The sequence below is a fragment of the Colletotrichum siamense genome (genome assembly GCF_013390195.1).
Source record: "Colletotrichum siamense strain Cg363 chromosome Unknown KSG_Cg363_contig09, whole genome shotgun sequence".
Taxonomy (NCBI): Eukaryota; Fungi; Ascomycota; class Sordariomycetes; order Glomerellales; family Glomerellaceae; genus Colletotrichum; species Colletotrichum siamense.
In genome coordinates this window covers 2,476,936-2,499,916 of record NW_023501022.1, presented here as the reverse complement: position 1 = coordinate 2,499,916, position 22,981 = coordinate 2,476,936, and the positions used below count along the sequence as shown (strand labels likewise).

General features: G+C 53.7%; 5 protein-coding genes across 5 annotated transcripts; 3 read left to right on the top strand and 2 right to left on the bottom strand.

Moving 5' to 3' along the window:
* Nucleotides 1–10,774: 10,774 nt before the first annotated feature.
* On the bottom strand, nucleotides 10,775–11,080 carry CGCS363_v013363 (uncharacterized protein; the record flags this gene model as incomplete). Its single annotated transcript, XM_036645212.1, has 1 exon — nucleotides 10,775–11,080. The coding sequence occupies one exon, from the start codon at nucleotides 11,078–11,080 to the stop codon at nucleotides 10,775–10,777; it is 306 nt and encodes a 101-aa protein (XP_036489121.1).
* Nucleotides 11,081–13,831: 2,751 nt separating this feature from the next.
* On the top strand, nucleotides 13,832–16,261 carry CGCS363_v013362 (Complex I intermediate-associated protein 84; the record flags this gene model as incomplete). Its single annotated transcript, XM_036645211.1, has 2 exons — nucleotides 13,832–16,038; nucleotides 16,093–16,261. 2 exons carry the CDS (start codon nucleotides 13,832–13,834, stop codon nucleotides 16,259–16,261), a joined length of 2,376 nt encoding a protein of 791 aa, XP_036489122.1.
* Nucleotides 16,262–16,414: 153 nt separating this feature from the next.
* On the bottom strand, nucleotides 16,415–17,154 carry CGCS363_v013361 (37S ribosomal protein RSM18; the record flags this gene model as incomplete). The annotated part of the gene is made up of 3 exons (XM_036645210.1): nucleotides 16,415–16,606; nucleotides 16,674–17,002; nucleotides 17,058–17,154. 3 exons carry the CDS (start codon nucleotides 17,152–17,154, stop codon nucleotides 16,415–16,417), a joined length of 618 nt encoding a protein of 205 aa, XP_036489123.1.
* A 227-nt stretch (nucleotides 17,155–17,381) lies between these two features.
* Nucleotides 17,382–18,252, top strand: IMP3 (U3 small nucleolar ribonucleoprotein IMP3; the record flags this gene model as incomplete). Its single annotated transcript, XM_036645209.1, has 6 exons — nucleotides 17,382–17,450; nucleotides 17,517–17,543; nucleotides 17,600–17,635; nucleotides 17,690–17,713; nucleotides 17,797–17,996; nucleotides 18,057–18,252. The coding sequence occupies 6 exons, from the start codon at nucleotides 17,382–17,384 to the stop codon at nucleotides 18,250–18,252; spliced, it is 552 nt and encodes a 183-aa protein (XP_036489124.1).
* A 1,475-nt stretch (nucleotides 18,253–19,727) lies between these two features.
* cel61a-0-0 (Endoglucanase-4) lies at nucleotides 19,728–20,577 on the top strand (the record flags this gene model as incomplete). Its single annotated transcript, XM_036645208.1, has 2 exons — nucleotides 19,728–19,822; nucleotides 19,884–20,577. The coding sequence occupies 2 exons, from the start codon at nucleotides 19,728–19,730 to the stop codon at nucleotides 20,575–20,577; spliced, it is 789 nt and encodes a 262-aa protein (XP_036489468.1).
* Between the last annotated feature and the right edge of the window lie 2,404 nt (nucleotides 20,578–22,981).

Sequence of the window (22,981 nt, the reverse complement as noted above, 5' to 3'; positions counted from 1 at the left end):
CAAGTTGGATTATTGAAACTCTCGTCAGCATGGCATTTCAGGTTCGGCATAGATATGCGGAGGCTGCACCGAATGGCCGAGAAGCGAGAGACAGGCCGGCTTCTGATTCGGTTTCTAATTCGAAGAAAGAAGAACAACAATAACAAAGTTGGGTGACGGGGGATAAGATGTCGCTGTCATGGATGACAGGCGGTGCACATCGTAATTGGAATCCAATGCAATGCCATGAGCAGTGGAAGAGGAGACTGATGAGTTGGCGGCGCCGCAACGGCAGCAGTAGCTTGAGTAGCACAGCAAAGGGGCCACTAGATGCGTATTTGCGCCAAGCAACAGGGCGATTTCGGTCGACAATGGCGGCGCTAGTGCTGCAAGGTTCGGTGATGGTTTAAACGGTGAACGATCAAGCTGCGGGTGCGACGATCCTTCATTTGTGGTTGCAGATAGTGTGGGAGAGCGGGAGGAGGCACTAGGGTAGCATCCAAGATAGCCAACTAGCCAGGGGGAAGGAAGACAGAGAAAGTATTCGTAGGGCAGGGCAGTGAGGGTGGGTGTTGTTACGGTTGCGCCTCGAGGGGTGAAAGATGAGATGATGTTGAAGGTAGGTGTGTTGGTGGTGGTGGTGGTGGTTCACGATTGGGAGGGAGGAAATCAAAGGAAAGGAAAGGATGATACGGGGAGATTCGCGCGAGGTAGGTACGAAGTAACGAAGGTGCCTCCCTCGTTCTTCCCTCCCCCACCAATATCCCCCATGCCCCCTTACTCAGCTGCGCCTGCTGACATAAGGTGATATACATCGGTTGAAAGTGGGGCTGCATCTGAGGATGGGCGTGGAGTACGTACATAGTGGGGCCGATGTCTGCTTGAGCACGTTCCCTTTTTCCCGATTTTGTGGGAATTATGATCAACTCCCGTCACTGGTCAGGGGAAGCTGCACAAATCGGTACGTACTACCTCGGCTCCAGGTTCCTTCTCCTCTTCCTCCTTCTCCCCAGCCTCCTCTTCCTTCTTCGCATCACCTCCCACACAGCGCACATACACACACACACACCACCACCAAAAACCACTTTGATTGACACTTTGACACCCTCATCATCCCGGCCAGACAACGTCTGTCTCTCCTCCAACTTGCTTACCTTATCTCCAGAGGAGCGTGCAACGCAGCAACGGCTTCGGCAACGGCTACTCCAACTTCAGCGTACCTACACAAGCCGCCAACGTCAGCCATCCATTGCATTGCGAGCTGAAGAAATGAGGATGCACAACTTCAAAGGAGCTGCCACACACCCTCGCAGACTCTCAGAAACCAGGCCTCGATAACCTCCAGCCTGGCACCATCAGGATTGCGTCTGCTGAGCCCCGAGCTTTGGGCCCTGCCTATGCAAGTGCAAGGTGAATCACAATCTCAGCAAGATCTGGATCTGGGACCTCCCTCGACTTCTCGATGCGCTCACCCGACACGCATCGCATCGCTTCGCCTCGCCTCGCCTGGCCTGACCTCGCCTTGAGTCGTGTCCACTCCCGCTTCACATCCCTCCCCATCTCCACACATCCCGCGCTACCTGCCTTACTCGTTGTCTCTGATCCCCTTTGCTTGTTCCTCTTTCTTCTTTGTGTGTTTTGTGTTTGGGGTCTCTGGTCAAGCTTTGTTCTTTCACTACGAAGCCGCCATTGAGTTGCTGCCGATTAACCCCGGGGCAACCAACTCAGCGCCACTGACGACGACCCGGCCAGGTCAGCTATTTTCGTGTCGCTTGGAGCCATTGGTCCGTTACCCGCCCGCTACCCGCTGGTTCCGACTGCCTGAGATGCTGCGTAGCGCAGAAACGGTCCACAGACGCCGTCTATTCTGAAATCCTCCGCCTTCGAGAAACAACTCCACAGAAATGGCCCTGGCTGTGCGCATCTAATCAGAAAGAGTTATGTATTCCAGCTGCTCAGCACGACATGGCAGGCTCCATCAGACGGGAACAGAGCACCACGATGATTTGATTTCAATGTCATGCCCAAGCAGCATGGCGAAATTCTGCTCCAAAAGAGAAATTGCAACGGAGCAAAAAGCAACGTCAACTCTGGCCTATGTCCAATGCTGATTCGCTGGCCAAGGCACATCTTCATCTCCCCCTTGGCGGCCTAGCTCAAGTCGACTTATCACCACTGCAAGATCACAAAAGAAAAACTTGAGAGAACGAAAATTGAAGAGTCAGGCAAAGGAGACGGCAGCAATGGCCCGCAGCCACTGCCCGCTAAGAATAAGCACCTTGGTTTAGATGCCGCTAGATCTGCTCTGATTAGCGCGCCCATATATCGCTCCCGGCAGCCATGCGCCATATGGCGTATGGAGGTATCTGCGCCGCGTTGCTCAAATTCCAAAAAGAGCCTGAAGCCGGTCGTCTTGGGCTTCGCATAGTGCAAGCCCGAGATTGCCAAAAAATGTTATTGTACTCTCCTTCAGGAGCTATTTGCGTGGGCAATCCAAATGAACGCGAGGCCGACTTTCAAGGCCTCACCTGCTGGACCCCTATCACAACATCACCGTCATAATACGATCCAACCGTCTATCCAACGACACACGCGGAACCGGACGCTGTACTCCACTGATCCGCCCATGGGGGGCACGACTGGGGTTGAAAGCGCGGTCCACACACACCCAGATTGCCCTGGTCGGCATGCAGGGTTTCCCATGCCAGTCTCGGCGCCTCTTCAGAAAGACTTGTCTCTCTTGCAATCTGTCGCCGAGCCAGCGAATGATAAGACGTGCAGCATGCAGGCAGGCATGCTCCCAGAGACATTATTCTCCGACCCTCTTTGGTCCACAATACACACAACGCTCACGGACTCGCGACCGCTGCATCACCTTCTTCTTCGCTGTGTTCCAGGAGGCGCGCTTGTGCCATATCGCAAAGCCTACCGCCGCTCAGACTGCCGCTTAAAGGAATGGAGAGGTCAGGAGGCGACCCGTGACTGGCGAGACGGTGACTCGGCAGAATTATGAATATTCTGCCCAATCTCGATGTTTGGCAGAACTAGGAGAGCCCTGACACTTGGCCAACGGTCGGCCTCCCTGAGCTCGGTCGACATGCACACGTACGGCGGACGAGCCGTTCTACAGCCAGGCTGGCCCTGGTCAGTCCACACTTAACTGTGCAAAAGGCTGCACTATTGCTCGTGCTGGCCTCCCTTTGAGTCCTTTGAGTTCAAGGGCTGCTGCCAACTGCGGGTTCCTATTTTCGGCATCTCACGCGGGTGGGATGATGCGAGCTTTCAACACGATAGACAGAAACTTTGGCCCTCTGTCAAACACCGTTTCAGCATCACATGCCCTTGCAGCACGCAGTTTCTGAAGCCGCCGTGGAAGTACACTCAGAACTTCAGCGCGCCCACAGTCATCACGGCAAGCAAAGCACCTCTGCCTACTTCAACTACCGTATTTCTCGTCCGTTGTTCGGGGCCGCTCCGTCCCCGACACAGCCATTGTCCTGCGCGCGCTGGGCATCTGCATGCACCTCTATGGAGAATCCAAAGCCCCGACTCTTCTGATCCGATGATGCATTTCTTCCCATACGCAACCTAAGACGCCGCAGACGTTTTTTTCTCGCTCTCGCAGTTTCCTCGGCTCCCGAAACCACGAGTTTTCGTCTAGTCGTTGACAGCCACCGTCACATCCCAATTAGCAGTACTTCCAGCCGTTTGGGCTATCTACCGCAGGGTCGTCATTTTCGTCGCATCTCTCACGACTGATCCCCTGTCAGTACGGCTTAGTCGTGCTGCAATCCGCTGATCCGGCTGCCGAGTGTCATTCACTGAGGGACCTCGCATTTATCGGCATCCAAGCCGGCGAGTCCACCCCGGTGTCGAAATGATTCACCCAACCAATGTACTCGGCACAACGGCCTCATCTATCCCCAAGCTATCAGCGGGAACTTGTGTACCCTGACGCCTAGTCACCGCCCGGCGCCGATCTGCAAACCCGCTATTGTTGCGTCTGAAGCGGCCGCTGCCACCGACCGAACCGATAAGAGCCGGCGTCGCCTTTGTCTGCGGAGCCTCAGTTTGAAATACCTTGCAGCCACATCGCCAACCCACTTAGCACGTATTAAATCACATTTCACCGTCAGCCACCCCGCGGTCGTGTCAGGTTGTGGTCTAACTCAACTAAATGCATCGTCAACTGCTCGAGCCTCCGGCTAAGGCACTTCCACCTGGCGGTAGCACCTCGTACTGAGCAATCCACTTTACCGAGCCTGCCGATCTCTTCGGCTTAGCCTTGCCATGGTTAAGCCAGACTCGTGAAGCAATCTGTCCCATGCTTTACTGCCCAAAAAGGAAACAAACGGTTCGTATTAGGGTCGCTCAGACACTTTCTTCCGTTTCTGTCAATCGATTTCCCAGACAAGACAGCTGTACACCATCAGGATGTTGGCAGGGCAGCAGACAGTTGTGACAGCCGCCACTGTCGCTGTCTGGAGTTACGAGCACGACGCAGTAACAGGCCGTACCAGGTAATTGAGAGAGATGTCGAAACACTTTGCAGGTTGTTGAAGGCTGAGTTGTCTGCTCACCTTCCTAGCAGGGGAATACTTTGGAAGACACAAGGGGGGCACGGATCAGCTGCAACCATGCAAAGACTTCAGTTGAAACGAAACAACGTGCATCCATCCCTGCCATCAGGCCCCCAACGGGAGCATTCCGCTACGTCTTGCAAAAGCGTATCAAGATACGTACGAATACGCTCCAGCCCTCGCGTACTGCTGCCTCGTAGGAGTCAGCGAGCGTGCGGTGCATGAGTCGACAAACATCACAGACGATGTCGTCTCGATGTTGTCAGCGCACGCCCGACAAGTTCAGCTTTTGACGTCTATGCAAGCACTTAAGTCAAGCATTCCGATCTTTTAGCAGTATTGCAAACCAAACGTTCCTGCATATTGCCGCTGTAAAGACTGAACAAAAGTTCGGTCCTGGTCCGAGAGTGCCGACGCCCACAGTAGCGTTGCCAACTTCAAACGACCGGCTCTTGACATATCTGCAAACACTCAACATACCTCTGAACTACTCATGCATCGCGTCCCAATTACGTGACAGGACATCACGATGGTTTGAGATCGAAAGGCTACAGCATTTGGCTTCGATTTGAACACGATATGGTGTCACGTCAAACAAAATGCGCGCGTACTCGGCTGGTGTCTTCAAGGTTGGCCCCGTTAACAGGTGACAACGACGAATTGTCTGCCCCTTTTTGACGACTCCATGCGAGTGCGGGAAGACGCGGGAGTGGACAGCCTGCCATCCCAAGACGCGACAATGCTGCCATCAGCGACGGCACATGATACGGTGGCAATGGGCGTTGAAAAGGCAGATTGCCTATTGGGGTAGTGTCAGGGAGAAACCTGACGCCATAACTCTACTCTTGACTCCTGTCAATGTCTGTCATCAAACAAGACAGGTTGTGACAGTGTCTTGTGTGTGACAACCGACACCTGCGCCGGACGGCCGAGGTCTTACTACACAGTCTGCCACAATCCCGCCGGGCTGTTTATCTCGTCTTCTGGTTTGCATTGCTTACTTTTGTGTGTAAAATGCACAAAGTTGTGTGACAGAAACTTGGCAGTTGGGCAAAGTCAAACAAGCTCACCACCAAAAAACAAAACAAAACCCGCCGGGGCTTAATACCGAGGCCCGCATTGCCGGGAATCCTGAGATCTACGTCTCGCATTCCCGAGACTTGCGTGCATAAGTCTCAACGGGGGGAGCATCCTACTCGTCCGCATCTCGGTGAGACAGGCCCTTCCCGCCCGCCGCCCGCCCCAGCTGTCTTGGGCTGACCACCTCGGTCGGTCATGCAGAATAAGCAATGACGACTTGCGTGGCTTTGCGAGGCAGCGAGAGGGATTGGAGATTGGGAACTTGTGTTGTCGCAGTCAGTTCTTGTCGGGCTGTAATACCCTTTTTGGGCAGATTTTGGATAGAGCTGGACTGGTTCGATGATCCTTCGATGATAAGCTTATCGACTGAAGGATCGGGGTTCGTTTCTAACGTCTCGATATGGCAACTCGAACTCATTGGCCCAGTTGTAGGATGATCTTTTGCTGTCGAATTTTCCGTCCAATCAGCGCACGTAGACTGGTTGTCTGTACCTGGTGGGATTTTGACGATGGAGTCTGTCGTCGTGCCTGGCCTAAGGTCGAGCTATTCTCGTATCGTCCCGCGCGGGAAGTGCATCTAGAGCGGTCGGCCGCCAAGGAGCGAATGTCTCTTCGTCTGACAGCATGGCGGCGGGCAAGCTGTAAGGCTGCCTTGCTCAACCCGCCTCCCCCCTTTCAACCGATGTACGTTGATGTAATCGACTTGTCTTGTCTTGCATCTCGCCTCTTCATCCGCCGTCTCGCCTACCTCGGTGCCTGTTCGCGTCGCGAAGTGCTTCCTTCCTGCTCGGTCTTTCGCCCAATGCTCTGTGGGATGGTAAGATATGCCCTCGCATGGGCAGGGCGGAGGAGCGGCGCAGGATAGCCAAGCGCGCGGCGTAACTGCAAGGTGTCGTCGCTCGGCCGAGGCCGGCATCGTGCAACAGACGCCGCACTACAGGTGCAACCAGCGCCCCAGATTATGCAGCTCGCTAAGGAGTGAGGTTGTATCTCTCTGTCCCATGATTGGGTCATCTTCATTCCATTACCGCTGTATTCTGGCTTGAGTTGTCAGCCTCGAAGCCTCGCGGGACAACGTCAATGTAGTCATCGTCACAATAGTTCGTTGCTATCCTGGTATCACGGCTCGACATCGTTGCGGTTCCCTGGAGGAACGAGCGGGGACCAGTTCGAACCCCAGGTTTACGTCCCGCTTGTCATCTGTTTCCTCTGCCCAACGTCAAAGCCATCAGAGGAGTCGAGGCGCGAGAGGATGCGAGTGCTTCCTGGGCAGCGCGCTTATGGTCCTGTCGTCCGAGCGACGATGAGGGTTGTCGTGCCACAGGGCTGAACGCACGACTCCCTGCGTGTCTCTTCATCTCTGGGTCTTTCGTTGCTGTCTGGGCGAGGTGCTGAATCACCGAAGACCCGACGACCGACCGATACCGACACGACGGTTCATTTCAGAGACGATCTCATCGTTCAACTTCTTCTCTGTCCCTGTCGGGTGTAAAGTTCTCTCGGGATGCCCGAGATGGGCCGGGGAGAATTCTGGAACCACGACGTCAAGCAAGGCTTGATGATTGCCTTCCCTTCCTGGCTGACGGCACTTGGGGGGAATCGAGCGAATTTCTTCGGTCCTGCAAAACGACAAAATGACTTCTAAAGACTGTAGAAAATTGTTCTTGGCCTTGTAGATCAAGGGAGGTTTCTGGGTTCGGTCGAGAGTTGATTCGGACTGTCCGTGGTAGTCCCCCGGACGACGGAGTTGGCATCTTCGGACCCCCAACTAAGGGTCGTTGCGCTTGCGGCCACACCCCCTTACCGGCGCCACGCAAGTGCGAACAATCGTCCGTCCGGGGTCCCTTTGGCCTAGATGCAATACCAAAGTTCCCAAAGACCAGAGAGAGAGGAAAAAAGACATCCGATAGAATTGGGCGACCCGAACACAGCGGCCGATCACCCCATAGATTGGATCTGCCTTTGTGCATCCATCGGCGACCGATTGTACATCCCCTCCGCCTCGATTCTGCGCAGCGCGCCGCCGCCCTACATGCACTCAAACGGGGAACCGTCCCATTCTCGTACTTCCCCTGCTTCTTTTCAGCTCATCAGCCTCGCCCTTGGAAGACAGCCTCCGATGTCATCCTTCGGCGGACGGAGGATGTAACGACAGCTGCATACTGGAGGGGCCGCAGAACCAAAGGTTGTTCCTTTGGAACTGGGCCTGGAAAAGACATTGGCACAAAGTGCCGGCGGGAACTACGTCTATGGCGTCCGATTAAGCAGACGGTCCGCTGTTGGGGATAGAGCTTGGGTGGGAGGAGAAAAGAAACGGTATCCGGCGCGATGCTTGCTGTTCCTAGTCGCGGAACCCAGGCCAGGAGCGTCTTGATAAGGTGCTGATCATCGAGTGTGAAGCGCGGCAGAGTAGCCGCAACACCGACGACGGGCCCTGTCCAATACGGGTTTGGCGCCGTCCCGGACGGACTTCATGCGAGCTTGCGGCGGTCTGATTTTCTTTCTTACATGTCTGCAGTATTCCATCGCAAGAAAGGCCGGACGACGGTGTCGGTGGTCGGTGATTACAGGATGCGATGAAAAGGGGGAAGGCACTCTCTTGGGTAAGGTGTTGGATACAGGTGGGATTGGTTCGTTCCATCGAATCGGCGGACTGGTGCTTCGAGGTTCAACGGACGTCGGTGATGCTAAGCAGCGACATGTCCGACATCGTCTCTTCGAACCCTGCCGCTAGAAGGATGAGTCCGGACTTGATGCTGCTGCTGCTGGTGCTGTCCCTTGGGAACTGAGTCAAATATCGAGTTGCATTGCGTCGTGCGAGGTATCCTTCGGCCGTTGTTCCTTGACGGAACAAGGCCTGGATGGATGTCGGGGTGTTGATCACCTCATCTCGCGGAGCGGAACCCGGTGATTGTGGCACCTGAAGCTATCCCAAACCTGCCTATCTCTGTCTCTGGATTCTCCCGTCGGGTCCATCCCATCGCCTTCGTGTCCGAAGACGCGTGTCTGCTATATGCCGGTCAGCTACTTGCCCGGGACATGTTCAACCCAGATGGAGCAGCTTTGCCTGTAAGTGAAGCACTCGATGTCCTCCCTTCCCGTGGGATCACGAACCATGAAAGCTCGCCGACGGCATCGCTATCCCGCGGTGTTGCTTCTTCTTCATCTGACGATCCCGTACCCCATTTAGCCATGTCACACCTCGTAATCTGCCCTCGCACATGTGCTTACTGGCCGGGAGAATCCTTGTCTCGCCCTGCTTGCCAACCCTCGTACCTGCCGCTGATCTACTTCACGCCGGGAAGGAAGACATCGCGGGGACGCCCGACCACGCAGAGAAGGCGTGTAAGTGAGCAGTGAACAACGAGGTGCGGTGTTCCGGATATTGTGGCAGTCGCGGCGTGGTCATGCCATGGTTGCCATATGGAACCTTGCAGCTGAGGTTGTCGACTGCGGCTAGCTGCAGGTTGTAGTGTCTTGCTCTTACCGGCCGTCTCTGTTGTCAACTGCAACTCTGTCGAAACTGACAGAACTCTCAACCCCATCCCCACGGACATCAGAGACAGGGACAGCTTCGGGTTCGTTCAGCCTCGTAAAAGATAGCATGGCTTAGACGCAAGTAAGCCAGTCCGACGCAGCATCGTTCGGTGTTCGTCGCTTCTTCTCCCAGGGTTTGCCAAATTAGACTTGCTTTCGTCTCTATTATTTTAGAATTTTGGTCCGGTAGTTGCGTTACTTGGCGTGGAAAGACCGGTTCGGTTGCCCTGTCGACACACTTCGGTGATAATTTAGCAAGTCCGTACCCGAACGTTGCAATGCTGGTATCGTTGTGAGAACGTCGAACGGCGCACGGGCGAAAACCTGTCAACCGTCGATCAATGTCCCACGGATCACCGACATCAGGACGATGTTCGGATGGCAGGCTAGGCCTAGTCCGTTCCCTCTTGGTTTCTGCTTCTCTTTGGTCTGCACCCCCTGGGCTAGCCTCCGGCTCTTTTTCTCCTGTGTCTTTCTTTTGTCCGTATCTTCTCTGCACTATCCATCCCTACAACGAAGCCTCTCTGGCAGCAGCTGCTTCAGCAAGTCCGCGATGATGAAGGGCGGGCCTTACGCAAGAACGACGTCAACGTGAGACCTTTATCACTGGATAGGCCGTCACCTTTCTCACAGGAACAATCGGGCCAACGCCAGACGCCAGGCTTACCGCCTCCTCCCGCTTTGCTTCTAAGAGAACGACTGGGGAAAGGGAATGGAAGATGAATGCGCCCTGCCAGTTGACAGCAGCCAGTCGCAGCGAGCTGCACTTGCAGTTCTGAAACGCAGACGTGAACGCCTCAGGAGCTGTCCTCCCACACCCACTTCCAGAGATCTCTTAACCAAGCGACATAAGGATTCCCTTCAACCATACAGAACGCCAACTACGCATCCCCCGTGATCAGCAGCGCCGCGCGGATTCTGCGCGTAAAGACGAATCCGGAGATGGAAGAAATTCAGGATTTGCTGGCGTGCTCTTCACATCGCTCGGCGCTTTGAACAGCTGGAGAAGCAGAGATGTGAGGATGGCATGGAGGACGGTAGACCATGGTCTAGAGAGAAAGAGGGGTAGACGAGAGACGGAGCTAAGAGCTTCCCAATGCAAGTTTGGAGCCAACTTTTGAATCACTAGCAACTCTGGACGAATGAGAGCAGAGAAGAGACTGGGAAACACCATGGTTACTGGGGTGCGGCAGGTAACTGTAGTGTGCTATATTGCGGTGAGTCGATGATCTTTTCTTTCTTTCCGTCTTTCTTGGCTTTTCCTCGCCTCTGTTCATCTCATGCCGTTTCTCTTCTCTGGCCAGGGTTTGCCTTCCTTCCATTGTGTCTCTCGTCCGGGGGTGTGGTCAAACTCTTCTCGGGTATGAGCTGAAGTGTTGTTGACCGACGGGCGAGGGATATGTTCGCACTAGCTCTGAGCCGTCGTCACATCGGATGATGGAGGGTGGGTTAGGCGATGATGGGACAAGATCGTCCGGACTGTGACGGATCTTTGTACAACACCCCCCGCAGGCGGCATGCTCCTAGTCCTTGCTGTGCCTCTTCTTGCCCATCACCCCATATCCCTCGGGGGGCCCTGTCGTTCCCATCCCTCTCGTCTATATATCTCGTGCCTCCTCCCCATCATCATCATCTCCATCATCCACATGGACCTGGACGACATACCTTACCCCACCGCCCTTGCCGATGTCATCAAGTGCGGCGTTGACGGCTTGGGGGTTGACACCTCGGATAACTCTATGGGGGAGAACGACCATGTCGCCGGTCGACAACCACTTCGGCAGGGTGGTGGCCCATCGTTGGAACAGGATTGGATGAGCTTCGAAAGAGCCGTAGACGTTGTGCAAGGAGATGCCCTTATCGGCCAGGGCGGCAGTGTCGGCGGCAGTGGAGGATGCCAACATGATGATGGTGCCTGAACCACCGGACACCTCGAAGAGAGAGACAGCGAGGGTTGGATGACCAGACCCATAAGCCTCGACGACATTGATGACGGAAGACCCCAAGATGGATTGGACTGTGGCGGCAATGGAAGGGGACGACCGGTCGATGACATGGGTTGCACCCAAAGCTCGAAGAAAGGCGAAAGATGACTCTGAAGAGGTGGTTATGATGGTTCCGATACCAGCAATGGAGCCGAACGATGAGCGACCCGACGGTAGTACCGGCGCCGAGGACAACCACGTGAGCGCTATGGGATCCAAAGATTGGGTCCGTGCCGGGAAAGGGGAAAACAAGGCCAGATTGATGGAACAGAGAAAGAGCCGCAGTGAAAGAATTCGTTACAAGGGTCGCAGCCTCGACAACGGAGATTATCTCAGGAACGGGTATCGGGTGTTTCGTATTGGCGAGAACGAAGGAGGCTAGGCCACCAGCGTGAGAGCGGCGGAGATCGCCTTGAAAGAGGACTTTGGTCCCAACGGCAGGATAAGAAGCTGGCATTGGGGTATTCGAAGGCTGAGGACCGTGTTCGACAACTTCGCCGACAACATCGATACCGAGAGTAAGTGGAAGACGAGACGAGATATTGAAGACGCCAAGGTCGCGAAGCTTTGGTCGAGTGGAAGCAGGCCTGCAGCATGAACACGAACCAAAGTCTCTCCACCTCCAGTGCGTGGAATAGGTTGCTTGCTTGGCACGAGGGGATTGCTGACGGAAGTCAGGCACAAAGCCGTCTGAGACGTTGTGTTGCTGGCGGGCATCTTGGGCGATGAGCTTCAAGCTGTGCAAAAGAGCTTGGAGAAGGTGGGTGCTGGAAAGCGAAGCTGCTGGTGTTGACTGACAGCTTAGCCGCGGCTTGTCCTGCATTGTCTTATACCATCTCCGATGTTATCCAACTTTGGCTGCTTCATTAGGCCGAGGTCAGGATCCAAATGGATCACATAATGACGGTCCATCATGGACGAACATGAGCTGCGGATCGATCGTAGATGGAGATATCGGAGTCATGGCTTCGTTCATGGTCTAAGGATCCAGCAGTACAGGTCCGGTCGCCGGCAGAGAGGAGAAGAGGACAGCGACGCAGACGGTAATAATCAGACAGCAGCAGATGACTATCCAACAACACCAGCAGCAGCAGAAGTAGCAACTGGGGTCGCGGCTACTAGCTTGCCGTCTGCTATGGAGTTGCTGATTTTGTGACCCCATGGCGGGATTTCAACGAGGTGGGACGTGTAGCGCGATGTCCTTGCAGTACAAGGCCGACAGCTTGGTGCTTCTTCAACGGAACGGGATAATGATAGTAAAATGCCCTCCTGAAAGGATCGGTCGGAAGGAATTATGCTGCCGTCCGGCTCCGGCGTGAACAATTCCGGAGCGGGATAAAAGCGACGTTTCTTTTTTCTTCAGATTTCTTCGTCGACCACTACAAGCGGTAAGTATCAGACGGTATGAGCCCGAATTGGATTACCTACAGTGATGATGAAATGTTTTGTTCCGCAGACTATGGCAACTGCAGGATACACCACTTGCAACAGTTTCTTTGGAAGAAGGAATAATCGATGGTCAAAGGAAGACTCTGGGCGCAAGTAGAAGCAGGTGGCTGGTCCATTATTGCCGAGTGCGCCTGCAAGGTCTAGTGATCATTTCCATATCATCTGGACGAATACCGCGGATGTCGCACTGGCTGCCGAAGATGTCTGAGCGCGTTTGTGCTTTATGCCACTGGGCGCTTGGGACGATGAAAATGATCACTTGATGCCGAGGTGCCAAGCGCCATGAACTGCTGAGAGTGCGCAACCGCCAGCGTAGTTGCATGATGCTTGGGCTTCGTGACAGCCCCTGGAATGTTCCATCTCAATAGTAGAATCTCGGTCATTTTGGTTCTCAGGTTCCGTGTTGTCAACAACATAAAACGGTCTTCATGCCCTTGGGCCTTCAACGATGAATGGTGGTTGCGCGAAAAGTTGTAGTAACGTCATAGACAGTCTGAGCCGATTGTCTAGCCAATTGAAGCTCGCTTTGACTTCGGCAGCAACTTTGAAAGTCATGAACCACTCGTTTCGGATCGTAAGCTCCAGCCATTTTGTTGGCTAGATCAGGCTGGAAATCATACCCAGCTCTGCCAGACTTGATTTACCCCGTCATCGTGATTGCCATCTCTCTCGGAGATGGGTTGACTGTGTGCGGAGAGGTGTAGTGGATCGCGGGGACACAGTAATGAGTATATCGTGATTGGCTGGTGACATGTTTGGCGTTGCGAGCGATAATCGCGTCGCAGCAGCCTCTTGCGCACTTCCTTTGAACCATGTGATGTGTTCGTCGACATGAGATTGCTTGTTCCTGATCATGAAGGCAATGACAAACGATTTAAGGAAAATCGAGGTGCGTGAGCTGAAGCCGAAGAAGCCGTTGGCAGGATACAGTTACTGATGACGTGATGACTAAGCTCGGTTAATCATCGGTCTTATCCGTCTGCGCGGGTCGCATTTTGGTGGGAGCTGGCCGCGATTTCGATGCCCCGAAAGCTCCAGTGTCCAATTCCAAGGCGCAAATCTCTGAGAGCTTCTACTGCCGGCATTGAGCTTCCCCAGATGCCGCAAATTGTGTAGTTCGGTCTGAAAATGCCAAGGTATGTAGTCAGAAGACTGCAAATGCCAATCGCATCGGCTAATTGAGTTCTCAGGACCCCTCAATTCCAGTATTAAACCCACATCATGAGGGCGCAAATTGCCCGCCATGTCTCTCGACGGGTCGTCGTACCGAGGGGTTGCGTCCCCGCCTGCTCGATCCTCTCGCGCCCAACGTGTCGCTATGCCCAGCTGCCGGTAGCATCAACGATATCCCTTTCCCGACGAGCCCAGCGGAGGACTTTCTTCGGCATCCTCCAGAAGCCGCCGCGACAAATCAAGAAGCCCGAGTACGAGCCCGGTTGGACAACAGTGTTGACGTGGAGGAATCGCCTACTGGAGAGCGTACGGCCACCGACAAGGACAGAATTGGTGGAAGCCTTCCGAGAGCTTTTCGTCTACAAGCTGCGGTTCAACGTGGTTGTCAACAGCACGCAAGCCCTACACTGCAGAAACTTGCTGCAATACCTGCTGGAAAATAAGGATGATGAACCGGGCGCCGGACTTACGCTGGCAGAGCTCGTTTCTGCGCGCGAGGCGCTGCTGAAACAGCCAAAGGAAGATACGAAAGAGCATCTGGAGTTTTCCCGCCAGCTGTACGAGGCAATTAAGGCGGAAAGGGCGCAGGATCCGATGGACCCTAGCGCGGCAGAGGACTTTGAATCTTTCCTCGTCGCTTTGACGCTATTTGGGGCGTCCAAGGAAGGCCTCGTTGTCCTGCAAGAGTACTGGGGTCAGCTCCCAGTGGCAGAGAGACCAGCGGCCCAGAATCTCTGGGTCAATGTCTTTCAAGGCCTGGCGGAGGAGGGGCGCGAGTCAGAACTCGTCGATGCTGTCGCGAAGTCAGAGACGCTTGGCGTCCCATTCACGTCAAGTATTCATGAGGCTTTGACAGTCTTCTTTGCGAAGAAGAACAATGTCTTGGAAACGAAGAAGTGGTTTTTACGGCCAATACACAACGAAGAGCGTCCGGCCGCCAGGACTTACAAGGAACTGCTACAATTTTCAGTTAGGACTGAACAGAAGGGCTGGACGACGCCGATCTTTAAGAAGCTTGTGGACTCGAATCCAAGCAAGGAACACTGGGATGTTATATACCAGTGGGCCGTGCTTTCTATGGGCAAGAGGCTCGACGACCTGAAGGGCATGTTCGAGGTTGTCGCCCGCCACAACCCCGAAGATCCCACCAAATCACCGGATACCGATACCATAAATGGTCTTCTCGAGGTCGCTACCGAGAAAAACGACCCTTACTTGGCAGAACGGCTCATCGCGTTTGCTTCTGAGCTCGGTATCCGCCTCAACGCCAAGACATACCTCCTCCAAATGGACTTCAAGATCAGGGCAAAGGACTTATCTGGTGCGAGAGCTGCATACATGCAGCTCCCGAAAACCGAACTGGAGGGAGACGAGGATCTGCCGCTGATCAACAAGTACCTCCAGGCGCTTTGCCACCAACCGACACCAGATTTGAAGTCCATTCGTGAGATCTCGGACATTCTGGAGGAGCGCATTGTAACACTTGACCCCGATACTGTGGTTGCGTTGTGTACAGTCTTCCTGAAGAACGACCAACAGTTCGAGGTTATCGACACACTGTCGCTGAATGTGTTCCAACACAGCAACGAGCAAAGACAGTCTATCAGAGACGCCTTTGTTGGGTATTGTTTGGATAGCAAAAACAGCACGGCGAGAGTGTGGGATGCATACTCAATTCTCAGGCAATTCTTCCAGGAGACTAGCATCGAGAGTCGCCTTGAGCTGATGGATGCTTTCCTCGCCCGCAACCGTCCCGACATGGCGGTCCATGTGTTCGGACACATGAGGCAACACGTTAATCCCGACTTCCACCCGGCCAGCGACGCCTACATTAGGTTTTTTGAGGGCATTGGCAGATGTCCAGACTTGGACAGTTTGAAGCTAGCCCACAACATGTTAAAGATGGACACCACCATCCAACCAACAACGAAGATGTACAACGCATTGATGATTGCTTACGGAGCTTGCAAACGACCAAGTATCGGACTCGATTTCTGGCAAGATATTGTTCGTTCGGCCGAGGGCCCATCATACAACAGTCTCGAGATCGTGTTCTCGCTCTGTGAAATCAAAGCCTTTGGGGATCAAATTGCTAGGGACATCTGGAACAAAATCGAAAAGATGGAGATTGATGTTCCTCCGTCGGTATTTGCCGCTTACTGCGGTGGTCTCGCGGGCAACGGCAATCTTCAAGAGGTGCAGAGCACGATCAGAACGATGAAGCGAGCTGTTGGATATGGGCCTGATGCGATGACGTAAGTTATGCCTTGGCTTTTCCGACCCCGATACGAGCAGCTAACACCATACAGTTTGGGCATCCCTTTTAACGCATTGCCTGGGCAAGGATTACAAAGAGATTTTGAGGCATGGGCCAAAAAGCAGTTCCCCGAGGAATGGACAGAGGTGGAGAAGCATCGCTACTACACCACGGCGGAAAAGTTGAAGAAATTCAAGCTGCAGCGGGTGCTGAAGGCATGATCTGTACAAAAATGCTAGAAAAGCTTCTTGTATCTGTACAAATATAATAGACGCCGAAGATGTTGTACAATTCATACATGGGGAGGAGCTATCCCTGTTGGTCCTAAGGTATACACGTCCACATTCCCCGCCTTCTACACAGCCATCACGTTTTTACCTCCATGCCTGCTTGAACGTCTTCTTCAGAATCTCGGGATGGTGGTGCACACTGGGGTGGATACCCATTCCAATGGCTCTTCGGATAGCCTTCGTCATCCTCCTGTGGTTGACCGGCCTCAGTCCCGTGTCCTTGGAGTGCATGATATGTCCGAAGGAGGTCATGAATTCAGAGACCATGGCGAAGTTCTACATTTTCTGTCAGCGTCTGAAGGAAGTTGCGTCGAAAAGTCCCGTTAGCAGGGATGCGACATACCCTGTAGTGGTCCTTGGGGTTGATGCCCAGCATGTCGATAACATCAACCTCCGGCTTTCGGATCCTCCTCCACTTGTCCATCTCCGTGGGGCTGAGGTCATGCGGGGCGTAGACGTTGCCGTTGCGCCAGCGACGAGGCATCTGCTTGAGGTAGTCGTCGCTAATCTTCTGCTTCTTGAGCGAATCGAGCATCGTGCGCTGGCGGATAGCAGCGTTACGTGCTCCGCCCAGGGGGTTCTTCGACATGAGAGTCCTAGCTCGGTCGATAGGCGCTTTCTGATCGTCGAGGCCCAGGAGGCTGTCGGTATTCGAGATTGGTCTTCTGGGCTCTATTTTGAGGTTAGCGCTGCGTGCATTTCTGAGTAGTGGGAGGCATTGACGAACCAGCCACAGCAGGAGTAGCGGAGAAAGGTCGCGCAATCCGGGCCATGAAGGCGCTCGGGGCCTTGAAGGCCGGGAACGACGGTAGTCTCGGCGGCATGGTTGACTTCTGGGCGGATTCTGTCGATCCAACAGACGTGGTCTGTCGCGGGTGTTGAGGCTGTCACGGTATTTTTTTGGTAGGCGGACGGGATGTTCCGCCCCACAAATGCGATAAGCACCGATAAGGAAGTTGTCCCACCTTAGCTCCAGAACTTTTTCTCTACGACAACCCGCCAACCATCACCAGCAAATCGCACTGGGAATACGCGACGCCGACAGCCCAGCATGGTCCGCAAGCTCAAGTTTCACGAGCAGAAGCTTCTGCGGAAGCACGACTTCATCACATACAAGCAGGTACCGACACAAGCCTACGCTCGCGAAGTCCACAGATCCAGGCGCATTGCTAATAGTTTCTGCTAGGATGGCGATCACCGAGATGCGGCAGTGGTATGGCAGAACCAAGGAAAAGATGCTTTCGCGACCAACTCTAACACAAGTAACAGGTGCGCCGGTATATGATTCAGAAGCCTGAGGACTACGTGAGTATTGTCGCGACCATCATACTATCGACACCCGCTAACAAGGACAACCAGCACAAATACAACCGGCTATGCGGCGTGAGTTTGGCACCGATGGCTTCGACTCGTAACACACGGGATCGAGCAATCCACCCGAAGACAACTAACACATACTTCCGCAGTCCATCCGTCAAATGGCGCATAGATTGAGTCTCATGCCCCCTGAGAGCGCGGCTCGTCGCAAGCACGAGAAGCTCCTCCTTGATAAGCTGTACGACATGGGTGTTTTGTCCTCCGCATCAAAGCTGTCTGCCGTCGAGCACAACGTCACCGTGAGCGCCTTTGCTAGGCGGCGTCTCCCGGTCGTCATGACTCGGCTTCGGTATGAAAGCCCGACATAGCTGCTGGATCCGCAAGAGCAAATGCTAATCATGTTTCTCAGGATGGCCGAGACCGTTCAGGCGGCGACGAAGCTCATCGAGCAGGGCCACATTCGTGTGGGTACCGAGACATGCACCGACCCGGCTTTCCTGGTGACTCGCAGCATGGAGGACTTTGTCACCTGGACCGTGGGCAGCAAGGTGAAGAGGAACATCATGAAATACCGCGACAAGTTGGACGACTTCGAGCTGTTGTAACACGGGACGATTTTACTTTCGGATGAAGGCCCTGCCGCCTGGACGGGATTTGGACTTCGACATTATCTGGCGGTGTTAAGGAGTTTAGGAGGACAACAAAAACGTTGTTTGGTTTATCGCAAATAATATGTGTGTCGGCTTTGAGTCAGCAACATCCAAGATCTGGAAAAGTTCGGCGAAATCATCGGGGAGGTGTGCGACAAGTGGCGGTCGGCATAGAGCGCAAAAACCTGCTGCTTTGCACTGCGCTCGATTGTCGCAGCGTCATCAATGCGAACTGCTCGCAATTTGTGGGCGAGCCGCGGACGGAAGTTTCGCGATTCGCTGTTCGCATTTGCCTTTCTCCTTGGCGAACCACCAGCCGCTATCATGGCAACTGATGCCTATTTCCATCACTGCCAGCCCATCATGGAAGAAACTATCTTCGGCAATACGAGCAACTCAACGAGAAAGCGAGGCTGGAAAACATCAGACTTACGTCGCAGAAGCACGTCACATCAGCTCTTTGCGGCTCTGGTTGAGGAGATGAACACTTTGTGGAGGGATGAAACGGTCGCAAAAACCTTGACTATAATGTCAGCCCAAGTAATATGGGATCGGACTATCGCATGAAAAATTGGGGAAAGCTGAGCAGCCTGAACGCGGTAGCCGAGGCCGCTTCCCCTTTGGGAAGTTTTTGAGACGAAAGAGCCGGTGACTGTGAGTCTTTGGCCTGTAATGGTCTGAATCCCGATTTTGTCTAGGATGGCCATGCTGTCCGAAGGCCGGAACAAAACTTTCCTACCCACAACAGACAAGAAAAACGTGAAATATCGTCGGAAGATAACTCTATGGGGCTGAGGAGGGTGCCGGCACGGACGCCATGGAAAGGGGAAACCGAGTCGAAGACTGGCTAACCCCGTCTTGAAACAGGGTACATGACCAACTGATACTGCGAGCCAATGGTCTGGATGGCGAAGATCTGATCTCGCCCAATCAGAAATGGGATCGCGTTCGGTTTTGAGGTCATCGTCGCCTCTTTTGTGTCTGATGTTTTGCACCTTCTTTCCTTTGAGGGTGTGCTCGAACATCAGCGCACGACGGTGGAAAGGGGCTGAAGAATGTTTGAACGGATGAATCGGGGGCCGGCATGCCTCCCCAACCGCGACTTGTTCTTCCTCTCTGCTGTGGCTAGAACTGCAATATAATAAAGTGTCTTCCGGACTACACCATCTCCAGCCGACGTTGCATTCCGGGTGAAGCACTTACACACTCTTTGATAATACCTTAACATAGCGCGCTGGTCGACTATTACGCTCCTTAACCAAACTCAGTCGCAAACCTCTCTCTAGGATAACATATAATCGACGACAATCCTTTTTTGGTAAATTTAGTGTTTTCTAGGAGGATTTGCGAAAGGAAAATTAGCCAAACATTCCCCCAACGTCTCATCGACTAAACAAGCCATCCGCGAGAGCATCGAAGAGTCCTTCACAATGTCTGCCATGAAGTACGTCCTCTTGGCTACAGCAGCCATCCAGGCCGTCAGTGCTCATGGAACGGTGAACGGTATCATGGCGGATGGAGTCTTGTAAGCGCGGACCCGATAAGTTCTCTCTCATATAGCCTCACGGTTCACTAACACGACACAGCTACGAGGGTTACAGCCCGCAAATGCAGTACAAGAAGCCCCCGCCACAAGTCGTTGGCTGGTCCATCCCCAAAGACCTGTCCAACGGCTTCGTCGCCGTCGACAAGTACGCAGACCCCGACATCATCTGCCACGTCGGCGCTGAGCCCGCCCCCATCGCCGCCAAAGTGACCGCCGGCTCTAACGTAACTGTCTTCTGGACCGACTGGCCCGAGTCGCATCACGGGCCCATGATGGACTACCTCGCTCCCTGTAACGGCGACTGCGCAAAGGTCAAGAAAGAGGATCTCGAGTTCTTCAAGATCGACGCCGTCGGCCTCGTCGACGGGTCCAAGGCGCCGGGCAAGTGGGGTTCCGACGACATGCTCTCGAACAACAAGTCATGGACGATGACGATCCCGGCCAACATCGCGCCTGGGCAGTACGTTCTGCGCCACGAGACGATTGCGTTGCACGAGGCTGGACGCGAGGGCGGCGCTCAGAACTATCCGCAGTGCCTCAACCTCGATGTCCAGGGCGGAGGATCCGAGAAGCCGAAGGGTGTCAAGGCGACGGCGCTGTACAAGTCTGGCGACGACGGTATCAAGTTCAACATCTACAAGGACAACCTCGATTACCCCATACCCGGCCCGCCGATGATGGGTCAGGAGGCGAAGCCAACGCGACGCAGAAGGAGGGTGACCGTCATCTACTGATGAATCTACTGATGAGGGGAAACCCGTTCTTTTCGTTTCAGTGTACAATCTTGTTCTCTTCTGTGTTGTATTTGTACGGATATACGGATAACGTTCGACGCATGATGGGGTGTAGGGAAATCATTCATTTGGCTCAACAATACCTGATGTGACACGCTGGACGTGCATGTCTCCTTTTCCTCAACTAGAGCCATTCATGTTCTCCTTTGATGAAAACTTGATGACGGGCATACAATTTGTGTATAGATGGCGGTCCTGCGAGATGGAGTCACGAGCAAGCGAGCATCCATGGACTTGTACAAACATGATGTACAATAGCTTATGAAGCGAGTGTTTTTGAAACATGAATGTTATGCTTCACGATCGGTCGCCGTGATACTATGTTCCTGAGGCCGCACTTTACGGAACTGAGATGTACTGGCCCATGCCCAGCTGCTCTCGGAGCGGCTACAGGATGTCCTTCGTTCTCCTCAACTCTTGGAAGACGATCCCGGTGCAGATCCGATAAACATGATCCCCAAAACGACCGAGGCCGCCCGCTCACCGACCCAGTTTTTGTTCCTCCCGAGGGGTTTCACAAAACATCCTGCGCCCGAGACGCTGCCGGGAACCGAATCCCGTGGGCTCTTCTCCTCCTCACCGGCCCCGACCACAGCGGCCCATGGTTGACATGGCTCACCCGGATGTCCGTGAGGTCCCAGGTCGCAGATCCCTGAGCGCAGGATGAAAACCTGAAGCACGGTAGGCCCCAATAACACATTTCATTATTGACCGGCCACCGTGTCCAGCTGCACTTCATTCGTGCCCGCTTTCGTATGCAGATCGCCCGTGGCCGCCCATTGGCCCCTTGCCTATATCTCTCGATCTCTTATGTTTGGTTTCTTGCGAGAAGCATTGTTCAAACCTCGGCCCCCTCGGGACAAGAGAAGCTTAGTGTCACTGTATGATCTACCGTGTATCACCCTTTCCTCATAACGCCCACCTACCTGCGCACGTATCGCGGGAGGCAGTGCAATGCCGAGATGTGGCTGTTTTGTAAGCTTAACATTCTGGCCGGTCCGACTCGCAGGAAGCTTAATAATGGCCCGTGAGGACGGCATCCCACTAGTGCTACAACGACTCGCCTGCCCGAACTTCATCGTCCGATGGCGCCTGTGATTGAACTTCATTTGGGCTGATGTTGGTGATTTGGCCCCTTGAAGGCCTGATGAGATGCATGACAGATTGTTGTCAACTGAGGCCTGACACTTGTTGATGTGACTACCGCTCGTGCGCGAGGAAAAGATGGCGCCGGAGAACTGTTAGCAACATTCATGGGGAGAGAGGGCAGATTTCTGAACTGGGTGGATCGGAAGCTTGGGATTGAGACACCCGCTTCTTCAGGAAGTTGCCGCGAGAGAAAGTGGTCGGGTCGCGCGCCTCACTCGGAAAGGACTTGCCCAGCATACCACTCACGTTCCATGGCACTAAAGACTCGGGAAGACCTGAAGATTCACGTTTCCTTCCAAATTCGAACCCCTACTGGGTAATGGGTGGCGCGCCTTGAGTCATAGCAACCAATGACCTTGTATGCAATGCTAAAGCCGAGGTCTTCGCGACTTCTATTTGAGACCGAAGGTGTGTAGATGATTCGTTGCTTGTATACTTCAGAAACCTACCTAGCTAGGTAGCTTGCTTACCGTGTGTAGGTATCTTCAGAATACAGTTCGTTCGACTGGAGTCATCTCCTGAAGCACCACACAAGGTTCACGACGAGACTTCCCCTACCTACTTGAATTATATCTTTCTCCGTCCGCAATTATTAGTGGTATAGTCTGGTCTCAGACAGTGTTCTGATTCCAAAGTCACATTTAATACCAGCCGACTGGTATCGCTGGTAAGACAGACGTGTGTTCATTATAGAGACTCGGGGGATAGTTGTTGACAAAGGCAGTAAATTGGCTTAGCTCGAGTGGATGAGGTACTGAATTTAAATCAGAATTTCCTGAACGGCATGCCTGAAGTGCCTGCACGGGACTAAGGGAAGGTACTTAAGCATTATTGCGGTTTCCCACTGACGTCCATCCTGTGTCTCGATGTGTTCCGTTTTTGGAATCTATAGCCGGTGGGAGACGTGCGTGAGACGGGGGAACCAAACGCTCTGCTGAGTCGCGTCCTGCAATGTCAATGGAAAGCTGGGAACCATTGTGTCGGTACTTTTCATTCCATTGAGATTCATTTGACGTTTGTCACCTCCCGTCAGTAGATACGAGCCGGCAAGGACGGCATCTAGAGTTTTCAAAATGGAAAGCGGGCGTCAACTTCGAAAAGGTAAAACCGTTCCCCCGGAAGACTCGAGTGAGATGAATCAGAAACTTTTTTTGCTCATGTATTAGGGTATCTTGTTTTCGGAATCGGCCCATCC